The 15953-nt window shown below is 46.3% G+C and overlaps 1 protein-coding gene across 1 annotated transcript in view; it reads right to left on the reverse strand.

The window, feature by feature from the left end:
• The window catches only part of VSTM2L (V-set and transmembrane domain containing 2 like), an 83131-nt gene extending 69534 nt beyond the window's left edge, over positions 1-13597 (reverse strand). Inside the window, 1 exon segment of the mRNA XM_020990758.2 lies at positions 13048-13597. Coding sequence (XP_020846417.1) covers positions 13048-13165 — 118 coding nt within the window. The 5' untranslated portion in view covers positions 13166-13597.
• Positions 13598-15953: the final 2356 nt, after the last annotated feature.

A 15953-nucleotide genomic window follows, 5' to 3' on the forward strand; every position in this document is an offset into this window, starting at 1 on the left:
ATTCAACAACCACAACATAGATTCATTAAATTTCTACCACGCCTGGTGCTGGAGACACAAAGATATGTATGACACAAAAGCCAACCTCGTTGAGCTTATAGATAACTGTTCATCCCATTTTGGGGCAACTCAAATTGGTGGGTAATTTCTCTTTATATTAAGCTAAAATGTATGTTCCTGTAACTTCCCCCCACTGATTCTAGTTCTGCCTTCCAGAACCAAGTAGAACAAATCTAATCTCTCTTTCACATAATGCTTTACATATGTGAAGACATCACTCATGTATCTTCTCCCCACATGCATTTTTATCTCCCCTCTCCAAGGTTAAATAATCCCAGTTGTTTTCAAATGATCCTTACGGGCTACGGTTTCAAACTCTAATCTGCTCATTCTCCTTTCTACAGGCTCTCGCTAAAATATGTTATCCACAACTGAACCCAATACCCTAAATATGAACTGATCAAGGTAGAGCATGACACATATCCTCTTGGTTCTGGACACTAAGCTTCCAATAATGCAGCGTTAAAATCAAATTAGCTTTTGAAGCTGCTACATCACACTGTTGAATCATTTGGTGTTTGCAATCCAATAATTTTTTTTTAAAGGTTCTCTTCTCTGTGCTATACTTGGGAAATTAATATTTTCAATCTAAGTAACAGAATTCTAAATGTTTCCTATGGACTAGTCCTGCCTCCCCAACTACACAGTGAGCTTTTCTGGAACAAGTTCTTGTTTTCTTGGTGCACAAGAAGGTGTCTAAAACTGGAATGGCCAGCTGCCTTAGAAGGGAATGGGTTCTCTTTCACAAGAGGTCTCTGACCAAATCCTAAATAACCATTGGTCAGAATACAGTAGAGGGTATTTTCATTCAGGCATGGGTTATACTAGATGTCATTGCGTGGTATCCCTTAAAAAACTTTAAGATTTTGTGACCTTTTCAGATCTTTCCTGGATGGGCTCTTAAAGGATTATGAATTGCCAGCATTTCTTTCTGTCTTTGTCTCTCCCATATAGTAGCTAAGCACAGGAGTGGGCACAGAGCAGATGCTTGATAAAGACTTTTCAAATGAATGAATAATGAACAAATATAGGATATATGTGTCTATATATGCATATATATGTAGAGAGAGATGTAGAACATGTGACACAGGATATACACCCATAGGACACGACAGACACAAATACATACATGGATACAGATTCCACTGATGGCTTGCTAAGGGCCTGAGGATTGGATGCCTCCCCAGTTCCACTAATTGACAGCTTTGAAAAATGCCTGTTCCTTTCCGCTCTAAGCACTGACCTCACAGCTGCTCCCCTCGTGCACTCTCAGTGATGAAGCTCAAGCCAAGTGTACCCAGGGAAAGCCAGTGGTGAGAAAGGCTGGCAGAAAGTATAAAAATCAGCTCCAACCTATGTACTCAGGAGTACTCATACTCTAAATATATGGACCCAGGAATACTCCCCAGACATGGCCACTAAGATCCAGTGAGCTAAGTACCCCAAAAGAATGCTTGCATAGACAGAAACACACACCTCAGTCACTACCACCACTCTTCCATCACACAGATGCAGGCACTGAAGTCACACACCTCTAATCACACACATACACACACACACACACATTCATATTCACACACCTCTAAATACACACACTCTGAAACACCCATACACCCAGATACAATTACATAGGCATACACCCACACATGACACAAACTCCCACACTCCCACCCCTGTTGCCATGCCTACCTGGTCACCCACTCCTAGACACAGACACACAATTCCATGAGCCAGAGAATAGATACACACACCCTCATCATAGCTCCCCAGGCTCTGGAAGGGAGCTGTGGGAGGTGTGGAGGGCAGACACATGAGGGGCACAACTATACCCTGAAAAGATGCTGGAAGATGGGGAAATGCACTCTCTTCCCCAAACAATAGGAAACAATTTTGGAGGAGTAGGTAAGAGTGGTATTCCCCCTCCTCTTTTAATAAGATCTCAAGCAAAACACAGTATGTGTTGTCTTATTCTACCCACCTCTCCCAATCTGTATAACCAGGTAGCCATGAGAAAGATGGTGGAAACAGTACTGGCCACTGACTTGAAAAAGCAACATTGCTTACTGGATAGAGGGCTGGACTTGGAGTCAGGAAGACATGGGTTCAAATCCTGCCTTAGACACTTACTAGCTATATGACCTGGGTAAGTCACATAATTGGCAGCTAAGTGACGCAGTAGATAGAATACCAGGCCTGGAGTCAGGAAGACTCATCTTCCTGAGTTCAAATTCAGCTTCACTTATTAGCTTCGCGACCCTTAGCAAGTCACTTGACCCTGTTTGCCTTAGTTTTCTTCATCTGTAAAATGAACTGGAGAAGAAAATGGCAAACCACTCCAGTATCTTTGCCAAGACAATCCCAAATGGAGTCACAAAGAGCTGGACACGACTGAAAATAACTGAACAGGTCATTTAAGATTCCTTGCCTCAATTTCCCTGTCTGTAAAATGACAAGGTTGAACTTGGTGACTTCTAAGGTACCTTTCAGCTCTAAATCTATTATCTTAACTGAGAATCACAGTTCTACAGCTAGCGGGGGTTTTAAAGATGTTGACTTCATAATTTTATATATGAGGAAACAGGCCCAGAGTGCTTAAGCATCCTGCCTAAAGTCACTCAGGTAGTAAGAAGCAGAGGCAGAATTCACACCTGGGGTTCTCAGACTCTAAAGCCACCACCCAGTTCTCTCTCAGGGCCTCCCTTTCTTCTTCTGGAACATGGGGAACTAAATGATCCCTAAGTAAACCTTCTAGGTCTCCCATTTTCTGCTGTAAGTTGTTAAAGGCTTTAAATCTGAAGGGGCTCTTAGCAATCATCTAGTACGAGGTCGGGGGGTTAACTTATTTTTGTTTGTTAATGTTTTGAGAGCTACATTTCAATATGATTGGTTTCTTCTGTAATCCCATGTTTTATTTTATGCATTTAAAAACATTTTTCTAAGAAGGGTTCCATAGGCTTCAATCAGATGCCAAAAGGGTCCAGAACACATCACCCTTGCCGTCACAGTCGTCGTCATCATCATCACCATCATCAACATCATCATTATCATCATGGTTAACACTGATCTAACACTTTAAGGTTTACAAAACTCTTTACACAAGTTCTCTCATTAGATCCTCACAACAACCCTGTGAAGTAGGTGTTACTATTAGCCCCATTTTACAGACAAAGAAACTGAGTTTGAGTTATTTGCTCATAGTCACACAGCTAGCAAGTACAGGTCTTTCTGACCCTAAATTTAGCACTCTTTTAACTATATCATGTATCTCTTGGTAGTTGGGCATTGTGTTTATTTGTGCTTGTGCAAGGGCGGAGGTAGGCGGAGGGTTGTGGGTATAGTCCTTGATAATTATATATTTATACCCACACGAAAGGACTGAAACAGACTTGTTGATCTGTTGCTGTACGGTTCTGATGATTAATTCAGAGCCATGTGGTTTGAGCCTGTCTTTGGACCAGCAAGTGGGAGGAGGACAGGAATATCTTTGGTGAGGATGAAGTTGTAGGCCCCTTTATAGGAATCCCAGATGGAACACAGGGTATGTGGCTAAAATTCCAGTCTAGTTAATGGTCCATGGGACCTTGGTGAAGTCATTTTCCCTCTCTTGGCCTCAGTTCTTCATCTGTAAAATGAAAACTTTGGACTTGGTATGTAAGGACATTTTCTGCTCTGATGTTCTCCAAGCCTCTCTTTCCTTCTAGCTTTTGCATTCCCAGATTCTAGGAGTATGGGGAATGCGATTGGAATGTATTCCCTCTAACTCTTAGATTCTTTAACATCCTTCAAGGGCTCACGTGCCACCTCCTAACAGAAGCTGTTCTTGAACTCTCAAGTTGTTAGGGTTCTTCACTTCAAATCATTTTGTGTGTGTGTGTGTGTGTGTGTGTGTGTGTGTGTGTGTGTGTATACATATACATATTTATCTGTCACATGTTGGATCCCCACCCCCAAGGGAGTGTCAGTTCCTTGAGAGCAGAGATTGTTTAGTGATGCCAGTGCCCAATACATAGTAGGTCCTTAAGAAACACTAGTTAGATTGTAAAGACAACTTTGAAAGACTTAAGAACTCTGATCAATACAATAATCAACCATGGTTTACAGAAGACGGATGATAAAGTATGCCACCCACCTCATGACAGAGAGGGGATGGCTTCAGGGTACAGACTGCAACATACATTTTTGGACCTGGGCAACACAGGAGTTTGTTTGGTTTGACTATGTATATTTGTGACAATGGGGATTTTCTCCTCAATGTGGGAAGGGGAGGAGTAGGAAGGATAGAAAATAAATGCTTGTTGGAAGGGAAGGTCTCTACTTGAAAGGAAGGAAGGAAGAAAGGAATGGAGGGTGGGTGGAAAAGAAAGAAAGAAGGAATGAAAGAAGAAAGGGAAGGAGGGAGGGGAGGAAAGGAAGCTTTTTGGATTGGGGAAAAAATAAAAATAAAGAGCACGGGAAAGGTAATTTGAGGGACTTGAGTTAATGAGGAAGTGCAGAGTGTGGACAGAGTAGCCTTCTCAGAGTTACCTGGGTCAAGTTCCCAGGACCCCTGGAAGGGGGTCCAGTAGGAATAGCCTCTGGAAGGGAAGGATGGGGCTGTGATAAGGAGTCAGGGAGCTTTGACTAGGAAAGCCTGGACCCAGAACTTCTTCAGAGAAGAACTTCTGCCTACCTGGATCATTGGCATCTCCTGGGCCAGCTTAGGCTATATAAGCTCTAAGAGGCAGTTTCCTCACCTACAAATTGGGCATAGATTCCTATTACTTACCTGGTTTTGAGGTACAAATGAGATAACATAAATAAAGAACTATGTGAATATCAGCTATTACTATCCACTTAGTTGATAATTCTCTATCCCTCAAATTATCTCATATTTTCATAACTGTTTACATGTTGTATTCCCAGATAAAATGTAAGTTCCTTGAGGCCAGGGAGTGTTTTCCATTCTTTCAGCTAGCACAGTACCTTGTATAACATAATACTTAATATAAGCTCATTGAATTGAATTGAAACATTCTGCCATACAGGTCCAAACCCACAGGCAAACAAGTCAAGACGCACAAAACATACTTGAAAACCCAACCACACAAACCCACATAATCTCACTTCTCCCTTCCTTCCTAGTCATAAAGACCTACCCATATAGACATACAAACCAAGTCATACAAGCATCTTGTGCACGTGTGCACAGGCACACACCCACGCCTGTATACACACATACACACAGTCCCCCTAGTGGAGATTCAGGTCCCCAGTCCCTAAACATTTTTACAAAATGAAGTAGTACCTTGGAGGGTGCCGGTGCATTGCTCCCTAGATCCCTGATGAGTCAGACTTCGGTTGACACGTGCATCCAACTTACATGACCTTGGCTAAGGCACTCCACCACCCTGGATCTCAGTTCCTACATCTGTAAAATGGTAATATTCATACCTGCTCTGCCTCCCTTGCATTCTCTTCCCGTTGCGCTATTTGCAGAAAGATAGAAAATGGAAAGTATTTGAGAAGGAAAGCACTGAGGCAAATGCATAGGATTATTATTAATATAGCTTAACTGAGTCTTGTTAAGTACTGTCAACAGCAAAGAGAGGTATCATTAATAATTAAACTGCTAGTATTAATTAATCACGCTAATAGGGATAACATGGTTTAGGCACCCACCAGGTATCGTCAGTACCTTCAGAGAATAATTGCTTGTCAGCAGCCATTATGGTTGCCCTCGGCTGCTTGCCTCCCTTGCCTATCCGGCCTTCTCTTCTATGCTGCCTTTCTGGTTTTCATGCCTCCTCCTCTTACAAGATCTCAAAGTTGGAAAAGGCACAAAGGAAGGGGATTCTAGTCCAATCTCCTACCCACTACAAAAATCCTCTCATAACCTCACAGTCATCCAGTTTCTATTCATCACTTTCAGGAATGAGGAGTCCAATACATTATAAGGCAGCTCTTCCACTGATGGACACATCTGACTGTTGGAAAGTTCTTCTTTTACTGAGCTGAAACTTGCCTCCCTCTAACCTCCATCCATTGGACCTGGTTCTGCCTTCTGGAATCAAAGAAAACAAACCTCTTCTATACTCAAGACTTTCCAATTCCTGAAGACAGCTCTGCTGTGCCTTCTCCAGTCCTTCCTTCTCCACCCTCCGTCTCTCCCACCTCCCCAAAAGTCTTCTCAGAGTTTTTAATACCTTTGGCCTCTCTCCTCTGCACTCAATCCTCCTGCACCCCAGCTACAATTATTCTTAGCCTCCCTTGGCTTAACATTTCATCTCCAAAACGCTCATCGCCAACAATATGAAAAGCTGGCTGTCTGAGCGGACTGCAAATACCTAGAAACCATCTGGCCCACACCCGGCTTGGCTTCTGGATACTGGACAGGGTTCTGGCCGATGAGTCGACTTCTTCCCGTAATTATGCAATTGCCCTTTTCCCGATGAAAGTGCCATGCCTGAAGTGCATCTGAATGCAGAACTGACAGGCAGAGCTGCCGATGACCGCTTTTTGAACACGAACTGGAGCACACAATTCCTCTGACCCTCGTTACTGTCATATTAGTGGCGGAATCAGCTCAAATTTGCCCTGTAAATTACCAGTCCAAACGAACTAATTCATAAACTGTGAGAGGAATTGGGTCTCAGCTCATCAGGGAGCCAAAATTAACCTTGAAATCTACAAAATGCCTATGAGTTTGGACTCCTGGATTAGCATCTTTGCCGAGGGTATTTCTTTGTTTCAATCACTGGCTCTTGGAGCTGAAAACGACCTTAGCGATCATCTGATCTAATCCCTTCATTTTACAGATGGGGAAACCAAGGCCCAGAGAGGAGACATGACTTCCCTAAGGTCAGTGGTAGAGATGAAATCAGAAATTCCCTTCTGGTTCCATTTCCCACTCTAAAATGTAGGAACAATCCAAGGAATAGGGAAAGTAGGCTGGTCAGGTTCTCTTTCTCATCTCTCTCTCCAGAAACATTTCTGTAGGTGAACAGGACTGGCAAGTGGCAGGGGTAGGAAGGGGAATGCTGAAGTACAGTCTATTTTCTGAGATTCTTTCATGGGAGTCCCTTCCAATGATGAAACTAGAAAGACAAGACTTGTATGGGATTTAGAGGCAAATGCCTTCATCGAGATGTGTCTTCTTTGGTCTAATTCAATAGCCTCTGAGGAAGAGGAAAAAATCCCTTCTAAATGCACTCTCAAGCAATGAAGTGAATGGGGAATATAAAAGCATCCTCTCTCCCTGACAACCCCCAAGAGTGATGGAAGATTTTATTTCTATTGCGTTTTGTAATTACAAAATACTTTCACCTATACCATCTCATTTGATACACTATGCCTGGACTCAGACTGCACTCTAATCCTGACTCTGATATTTACTAACTGTGTGACCCTGGGCAAGGCTCTTAACCTCTACCATCCTCATCTGTAAAACAAGGCTAATAATGGTACCTCTCTCAAAAGGTTGGTATGAGAATCAAATGAGATGATATATGGAAAGTGCTTTACAAAGCTTAAAGCTATCATTGTTATCTTCATTTTACAAATGAGGAAACAGACTCACAGAGGAGAAAGGACTTGCCCAAGGTTACACTGCTGAGGAGCTTTGATGCTGGCATTCAAATCCACATCTTCTAACTCCTCTGACTTTTATCACTACATCAAAGTACCAAAACCCAGCACTATGTTAAAAACTGGAACCCCTCTTCAGAAAATTGCAAATTAGCCTTCTACCCTAGCTTGGCCTGTAGACTTTGCTATTTCAAAAAGCGAGTTCAGAGAGTTTACAAAAGATCAGGAATTAGAGTGACCAACAGCTATAAAGGAATTTTTCAAACTGAAAAATAGGCTATGTTTTAGGAAAAAGGGGGAGGGGACACAAGATTAATAGTAATGTTCCTACTGACCTACCCACAATAGGGCAAATGCTTTTGTTTCCCCAGCACTGAGGATGAGCTACATAGGTCCATCACTATTCTCCTGCCCAGTCATCTTTGTGATCAACAAGAGATACTTCCTTCTGGAGTAGCTTGGAGCCAAGGAACAGAAAGCTAATCACCTGTATAGGGCTCAAGATATAAGTTGGATCCCATAAACACCATTGCTAACCCTCTGAACTAACCCAGCCAAAATACAAAGAGTGAAACACAAGTTTCCACCAAGCAGGAAATAAATCTTTCCCCAAATTTGCCAGACATTAGCTGGTTTTTAGAAATACTACAATCAAAGTCTATCATTCATGTCCAACAACTAAAATTCTCCCTGAAGCTATCCCTCAGCTTCAAACCTGTCAATGGGAAGAGACCCTACTAACCCGTTTTTGCATCTGTGACCCTCTCTCCACTGTCAGGAGACAGTACAAGGCACAGCTGCCGTTAAGCTGGGTGGATGGAAGGGAAGCTGGCTAATGTCTGCTTCTTTCAACAAGAGGACAAGAAGTAGATTATTCATAACAATTATTCACAATCCCTTCCCCGCTCCTCTTCGGTTGTTTGCAAACTTTAAAATGTGCCCAGGGGCCTTAGCATTGGGTGAATCAGCATGAATTAAGTCAAACTCCTATAACCAAAATGGAGTGAAATCTCTCTAGAACACAGGGACTTTGTGAAAAATCTAGCCCCCAAAATCACCAGCTCAGCCAGACATCCTTTCATCCTCCCTACCTTAAAGCCAGCTGCTTTTGAAATGACACTGCTACCTGCCAGGCTGATTGCGTCCCTTGAAAGTTTGGTTTTGGCTGCTTTGAGGCCAGACATGGGCCAATAAGGCAACCAGCCCCCACCTGACTGGTGAATTGGAAACCCAGTGGCCTCTCCCTCTGGCTTGCTGCCTGCCACAGCAAGACTTTTCAAATAAAAATTCACTGTCATTTTGGAAATGTGATAATTCCCCAAGTGTTGCTGGCTGCCGCTCCACCTTCTTTAGGGGAAAGGCCCATGGAGCTATACGATAGGAAAGGTGTCAGAAACAATTGCAGTGAATGACTTAAGGAAAAACACATCCGATGGCCAATTCCCTACAGAGGGCTAGAAAAAATCCAGCCCAGTGCAAAGTGTTTATGAATGTAATTGATAGAATAATCATCAGTGTGTGAGACAAAGGAGAACAGATTTTTAACATCATAACCTTAGGGAAACAGAACTCAATTTTCTTCATCTCTGAACTACCAAACTAACTGGCTTATTGATGGTGAGACAGAAAAATTTTTGCAAATGAAAACAAGAAACCTAGATAGTCATCTTTCAGCACAAGCTGTTTACCAAATTGTTCAGGGCTTGCTCCCTCCCTGGCAAGACACACAAAACACACACACACACACACACACGCACGCACGCACACACACACACACACACACACACACACACACACACACAGAGAGCTGTGAATCAGTGGCTGGATTTTCAAGTAGAGGATACAGGTTGAGAACAGATCGGGCCCTGGCCAAATGATGCTCCCATTCTGCCTGCAGAGGGGTGCATGAATAATTGAAAGTGCTGGCCTAAGGAAAGAGGTGGGGGAGTGGACAGAAGAGCGAGGTGGAAGAAGAATGTTTGCTGCAATGGAGGTACTTCAGTGCCTCGTGGGGTGCCTCTGAGGGACTTCACCATCCAAACCAAGACAGCTGGATCGCTCCCTCCTCTTTCAAATGACAGTGTTGTGTTAGGTGATCTCGGAGGTCCCTTCCAGCTCTAATATTTTATGCCTTAAAGCACCTAAAGTCAAGTTGGCTCAAAGGCAAGAGACTGAATTACTCTTTTCCCTCTCCTCCCCACCCTGTTTCTTGGAGATGATTTTAAAGCCATATTTTCCTCCCAGGCAAGGCTGACTTTATCCAAACTGTTGGGGTCAGCCATCCAGTGACAGTCCAACTGCAAGCCCATCAGTTTCCAGCTGTTTCTGTCTTGGCACATAGTAAGCACTTAATAAATGCGTTTTCATTCATTCATTTACACATCCTTCTCACCCCATACGGAGAGCCTTTCTTAAAGGTAATCCAATAAGGCAGTCATGGCAGACTTTTCCCCCATACCAAGGAGTTAGTGGGGCAGGGAGGGATAAGCAGATCACCAAGAACAGATGGGGTTTTCTGAAGCTTTTCTCTCCTTACAAGCTTCCACAATGGGGAAGGAAGGGTTGGTTTGCTGGCCTTTTGACTGGGCTTAGAGCTCTGTCAGACCTCAGGATACAAAGCACATATATTTATAGGCCAGGTTGGTGGGGGGGGGGGCATGGATACCAGGGACTAATGATCAATCTGATTCCACCAGAGGCCCCCATTTGACATTGCTTTAGGAACTTGGGATGGCCTTTTAAAGCCACTTTCCCTCCACCAGCTATTCCACATTCCCTGATTCAGCTAAGGACAAGCAGAGCAGAGGAATAATGAAATAGTCAGGCTCCAATCTGCTAAACAGCAATTTCTGGGTCTTTTTCAGCACACACAGCTTTTATCAAATTGGTATTCTCCTCCTGAACACAAATGGCTTATTAGACATGACCCACTTATTCGCAGCGTCTCAGTACCATTAATAACAGTTTCTTTTGTGATTAAGTGAGTGGCTATAAACCCTTCCTCTGGCATAAGGCTCCCAGGGCACTGCCAGTCCTAGTAGAGGCAGGTTATGGTCACTCCTTTGCAACAACTATTTCATGACTTCAATGGCCAGCATTAGCTTTTTTTAGGATGAGGGCAAATTCCATCTAGCAGATGCAGATATCTGTCCTCCTCATTTACTACCACCCAAAGCACCACTCTTCTTCCTGGCCAATAGGCAATTTATAAGAGAACTACTTTGTTCCAAAATGTGGGCTCTGAATCCAACTCAACTCTTCTCCGAGGCTGTAATGGGCTCAAGAATAACAATTGTAGCTCTGGATCTTTATCAAAAAACAAACACAAATAACAACAACAACAATAACATAATGCCCAGCATAGTCCCACAATGGTTTGGCTCTCTTACTCCTTTCATCTCCTCACTGTTCATCTCCAGGGGATCTGCCAGTGATGGAGGGGTGCTAAATGTCAGAGGCATGCTCCATATGCCTCTTGGGGACTTGGGAATAGAAGGATAAGCCCTTCTTTGGAGTACCCTCAAGTGAAAGTGCAACTAGGCAACAGGAAAGAGAGGTTTGCATTCATTGGGTTTCTGGCTGAAGGGAAAGTAACCAGAGATATGGCCGAGTTATGGAATGAGGTGGGAGGGAGGAGGGACAGAAGTGGGAGGGATGCATCAGTGTCAGGGTCCCTAAAATAAAGAACTGAAGAGTTGTGGCTCAGGAAGGTCACCCCCCCCAAACCTTGTTCTATCCAGTCTCATAAACTTGCTCTAGATAGATTAACTCCAGTTGCTAACTTGGGTTTCTCTTCTGCCAGGATAAGACTATCTAACACTGTGACATCTATTTGCCGCTAAACATTCATTCGGACAGCCAAGAATTGAGGGTTTCCAGACTCAGGTCCTCAGGGGTCTTCAGAATCGCATGAGCAGTATCCTCTGCCCTCAGCTTTAAGCCAGGGTTCTTTCAGGCTAGACTTGGAGGTGAGGGAAGAAATTGAGAAAAAATCCACTTTATCCCCAGGGTCCTCCTCCAGCAAACAAAGACACTGGGCAGGCACTCTTTCTTTATCAGCCTCCAGTAGGCTGCATCGCCTGGGGCACAGTCTCTTTCCCCAACTCTGACAGGGGCTCGAAGGTTTACACATAATGTATTCTTGTCCCAGCTCCTAGGCAAAGCCCCCAGACCAGGAGAGATACCTGCAGAGCCATCCTGGTCAAGAGTGGCGATCATATTTCCCCAAAATTACAAAGGGATTAGGCAAAGGATGAGTGAAGTCAGACTCACGAGAAGCCTCTCCAGTCTTTAAGCTGCAGCTTTCCCTCTGGCTGCGGTCTGGTAGGGGAGATCAAAATCAGGAAGGACCGGGGTGAGGCTGGAACAACCCCAGCCCCCTCAGGGGGCTGGAGAGGCCCCGGCTGCTACTCCGCCTTCTAACCAGCCAAAGCTCAGCCTTGGGGTGGCCCTTGGGGAAGGCAGAAAACCAAGTTTGGGCTCTAGGCTTCTGCGACTGGACCTGGGGATAAGGATGGGGACATCCTGGCCTCTCACTCTCTCCCCTGTGAACTGAGTTTAAGACACAAGGGGGGGGGGAAGCATTTCGTGTCCCGGAGTCATGCAAGGCGGGCAGAAGGGAAGGCGGGGAAAACCTATCTCCTCTTCCTCTCCGAGGTACATGTAAACCAGACTCTCCCCCCCCCCCCCGCCCTCATGGGTTAGGGAGTACTGCGGCCCTCCGAGACCGGTACTCCCTCACCAAGCTGTACATTCCAGAGAGCTGAAGGCTGGGGAAAGAGGGGAGCCCTGGCCGGTCTCCCTCTCTATATTCCATGGGGTACAGGAGAGCTGGATCCAGCTGGGACTGCCCCCCACCCCTTTCCAGCTCCGCCTTGCCCAGCTCTGCACGCGACAGGGAGCTTGGAAAGGAACCTTGCCCCCCCCCCTTCCCTCACTTTACTCTTCGGAGCACGGGAATACAAGCAGAGGGTGGGGTGGGAAAGGGGCAGGTGCTGGCTGGGAACCCCGGCTCAGCTGGCACTCCCAGAGTCTTGAGCACAGCGGGGAGCTAAGGGACGATACATGTGGAGGGGGGAAGGGTGGGGAAGCCCTGGTCCTTACGTCCTTTCCCCAGGGCAGGAGAATGTGTCCGGACACGGACTCGGACATGCAGCTTAGTCCAGTCGGGAGCTGGGGAAGGGGGTACCCCAGTAGTCCTCTCTCCCTCGTGAGAGCGTGACACCCCCAATCCTAGAGCTCCCTGCCCCCCCCCAGCCTAGCTTTTCCTCTGCCCAGGGCTGGGATCCCAGGGCTCAGCTGGGTACTAGGAGGGGAGTCAGGAGAGGGGGAGGGGAAAGGAGGGAAGAAGTGGGATGGGGCGGGGCAGGGCGGGACAGGGACAGCGGGGTGTGTGTGTGGGGGGTGCGGCGCAGACCTACTCACCATTCCCCGATATGTGGTTGTCCCAAGGAGCTTGTCCCCCGGGCCTCGTGGCGCCGCTGAGTTGGAGGTAAAGTCCCAGGGAGTGGAAAATCCCCAGGGTCACAACGAATGCCCCCATCTTGGCTCCCAGGGCGGGAGGGGGGCGGGGGCTCGGGGAAGGGGGGCGGCTCCGGGCGTCTCACATGGGGGAGCAAGAGCTCCAGGAGCAAGCCTAACCTACCACGGAGACAGCAGCCACCGGCGGCTGCGGGGGGGAGGGGATGGTTGACAGACAAGCCACTTAGAGAGAGAGCTAACCCCAAACCCCAGAGAGGGGTCCCCCTGCCCCCGCCAGCTTGGTTCCCTGGCCTCTACAGCAGCCCCCGTGCTCTCCGCTTCTCCAGCCCACTACACCCTCCGCGCCTCTGGCAGCTCCAGCAGCTCTGGGGATGCGCGCCCGACCGTCCGCCCAGCCCGCCTGCCGCCCCTTAGACTGCGGGACTCTTCCCTCCAGCGGAAGGCCACGCCGCTCTCGGGCGGCGGCGCCGCGTCCCGCCTAGAGCCTCCAATGAGGCGGCGGAGGGATCTGGGGCTTGATTTATCATCAAAGTTTTTCCAAGGCTGTAATTTTTAAAGCGGTACCAACAACTTTCCCCTAGTTGGCCTCCAGCGGGTAGAGAGAGGAGGCAAGGGAGAAGAGAATAAAGGGAGGGAAACTCAGGGGCGTCTCCCTAAGCCCCGCAGTGGAGAGCATTCACTCCATCCCGCTGCACACACTCGTTTCAAAAGGGTAAAATGTAATCGAACAGGTCACGACCAAAGCAATAAACCTTCCGCGCTCTGGGCTGTCCCGGGGACCTGGCACGCTCTGTAATTACGCTTTGCGATCCGTGAAGGGGCTTTGATTTCCACTTTATTGGCTTTGCTGCATCGGGGTTGGCACCGGGCCAGAGAGACAGCACATTTTACCATCTCCTCAAGTACAGGGAGTCCCTAACTTCAGGCTATGTCCCTCGAGAAGAGTTTTCGAAGGAAGGGAAAATGACACGCCCATAGCATCGCTGGCTTTCAGCCTCTGGATCTCTGAGCGTCCGCCACGCTCCCCGACCCTGGGTCATCCGGCCTCAGAGCGGAGTGATGGGGCTGTTTCCAGGCTGTCAGCTGTGCAAGCTGAGCGGAAACCACTGAACAGAAAAGACTGGTTGAGTGGAAAGAGCGTTACCCTAACAGTCAGGAAGCCTGGGTTCGAATCCCGATCTTGACATTTGTTGTCTGTGTAAAATGAGTCTTTTTCCTTCCTTGGACCTCAGTTTCCCACTTTGTAAAACGAGGGGCTTGGACTAGATGGTGTCTAATGGCCCTTCCAGATCTGACATTCTGTGAAATCCTGAGGAATTATAGATATCACACCTATGTAATGTTTTAGTTATCACCACGAACTGAGCTCACAATAACCCAGCGAGGTAGATGGGGTAAAATCGGGTTTTAAAAGGCGACGTGACTTAGCCGAAGTGTCAGATTTAGGTGTCAGAATCGATACTTAAACATAGGTCTTCTGATTGCAAATTTAGAACACTTATTACTACACCTTCAAAATTTTTACGTTACTATTGTCCTAAACGCTTCCACCTGCCCTCATCTCACTAGTTTCTCCATAGCAGGCGTTGTTTCCTCTTTGCCTTTTATAAATGGAGTCATTGAAGCTCAGAAAGGTTAAGATACCTCGCCCTTCCCCCAAGATCATAGAGTTGTTGGTGGAAGGAGTCTTACGGCTCTAGACTACTATTCTTTCCACTAGCCATCACCTTCCCAGGCCTCGCGAAGGTGAAGCGGGTACGATAAGTAGTGAACCCCAACAGTAGGGCGAAGAGAGTCAGGAGAACAGAGAGGATTCTCACTGGTCGCACCTCTCACTCCACGAGTGTGGGGGGCGGCGGAGGGGGGGGCAGACATGGAGAAGGGGAAGAGGCAGAAACGCTAGGCAAACTGCTTTGCCAGAGTCCGTGCAATTTCAGTGCCTTTTCTCCATCATGATAATTCTTGATCTCTTGGCAGCATTTGACACCATTGTTTACTTTCTCCTTCTGGATATATGTTCCTTTCTAGGTTTTCATGATACTGGTCTCTCTTGGTTCTGCTCCCATCTTTCTGACTACTCAGTCTCCTTTGCTGATTCTTCACGGGTGTCCCTAAGGCTCTGTCTTGGTCCTTCTTCTCTTTCCACTTTATACCACCTGGCTTGGTGAGCTTATTAGCTCTCATGTGTTGAATTATCATGTATATGCAGAAGATTCCCAGATCCAATCATCCAGTCTTAGTCTCTCTGTTGAGCTTCAGTACATATCAGCCTTTTGGATATCTCAAATTGGATGTCTCATAGACATCTCAAACTCAGCATGTCTGAAATAAGCCTAATTCTGTCTCCCGTAACATATCTCTCCTCCTCTTACCTGAACTGCCCTAGCTGAGGTCACCACTAACTTCCCAGTCACTCAAATCTGCAACCTCAGTCTTACTCTTGACTGCTCACTCTCACTCACATCATATATCTAGTCCTTTGCTAAATCTTGTCACTTCCACCTTCACAACATCTCTTGTATATGTCCTCTTCTCTCCAAGACACAGCCACCCTAGTTTGGTCCCTCATCACCTCTAACCTGGACTATTGTAATAACCTTCTAATTGGTATCTGTATCTTAAGTCTTCCTCTCTAATCCATTCTCCATTCAGTTGTGAAGGTGATCTTCCTAAAGCACAGATCTATCGTCCCACTGATTTAATGAGCATTGGTGGCTCCCCATTACTTCCAGCATCAAATATAAAATCATCTGTCATTTAAAGCCATTCACAACCTGGCCTCTTCCTACTTTTCCAATCTTCTACCTTTTGCTTCCCTCTATGAACTTTATAATCCAGCTATACTGACC

This window comes from Phascolarctos cinereus, unplaced genomic scaffold (genome assembly GCF_003287225.1).
Source record: "Phascolarctos cinereus isolate Bilbo 61053 unplaced genomic scaffold, phaCin_HiC Scaffold_2;HRSCAF=192, whole genome shotgun sequence".
NCBI classification, from domain to species: Eukaryota; Metazoa; Chordata; class Mammalia; order Diprotodontia; family Phascolarctidae; genus Phascolarctos; species Phascolarctos cinereus.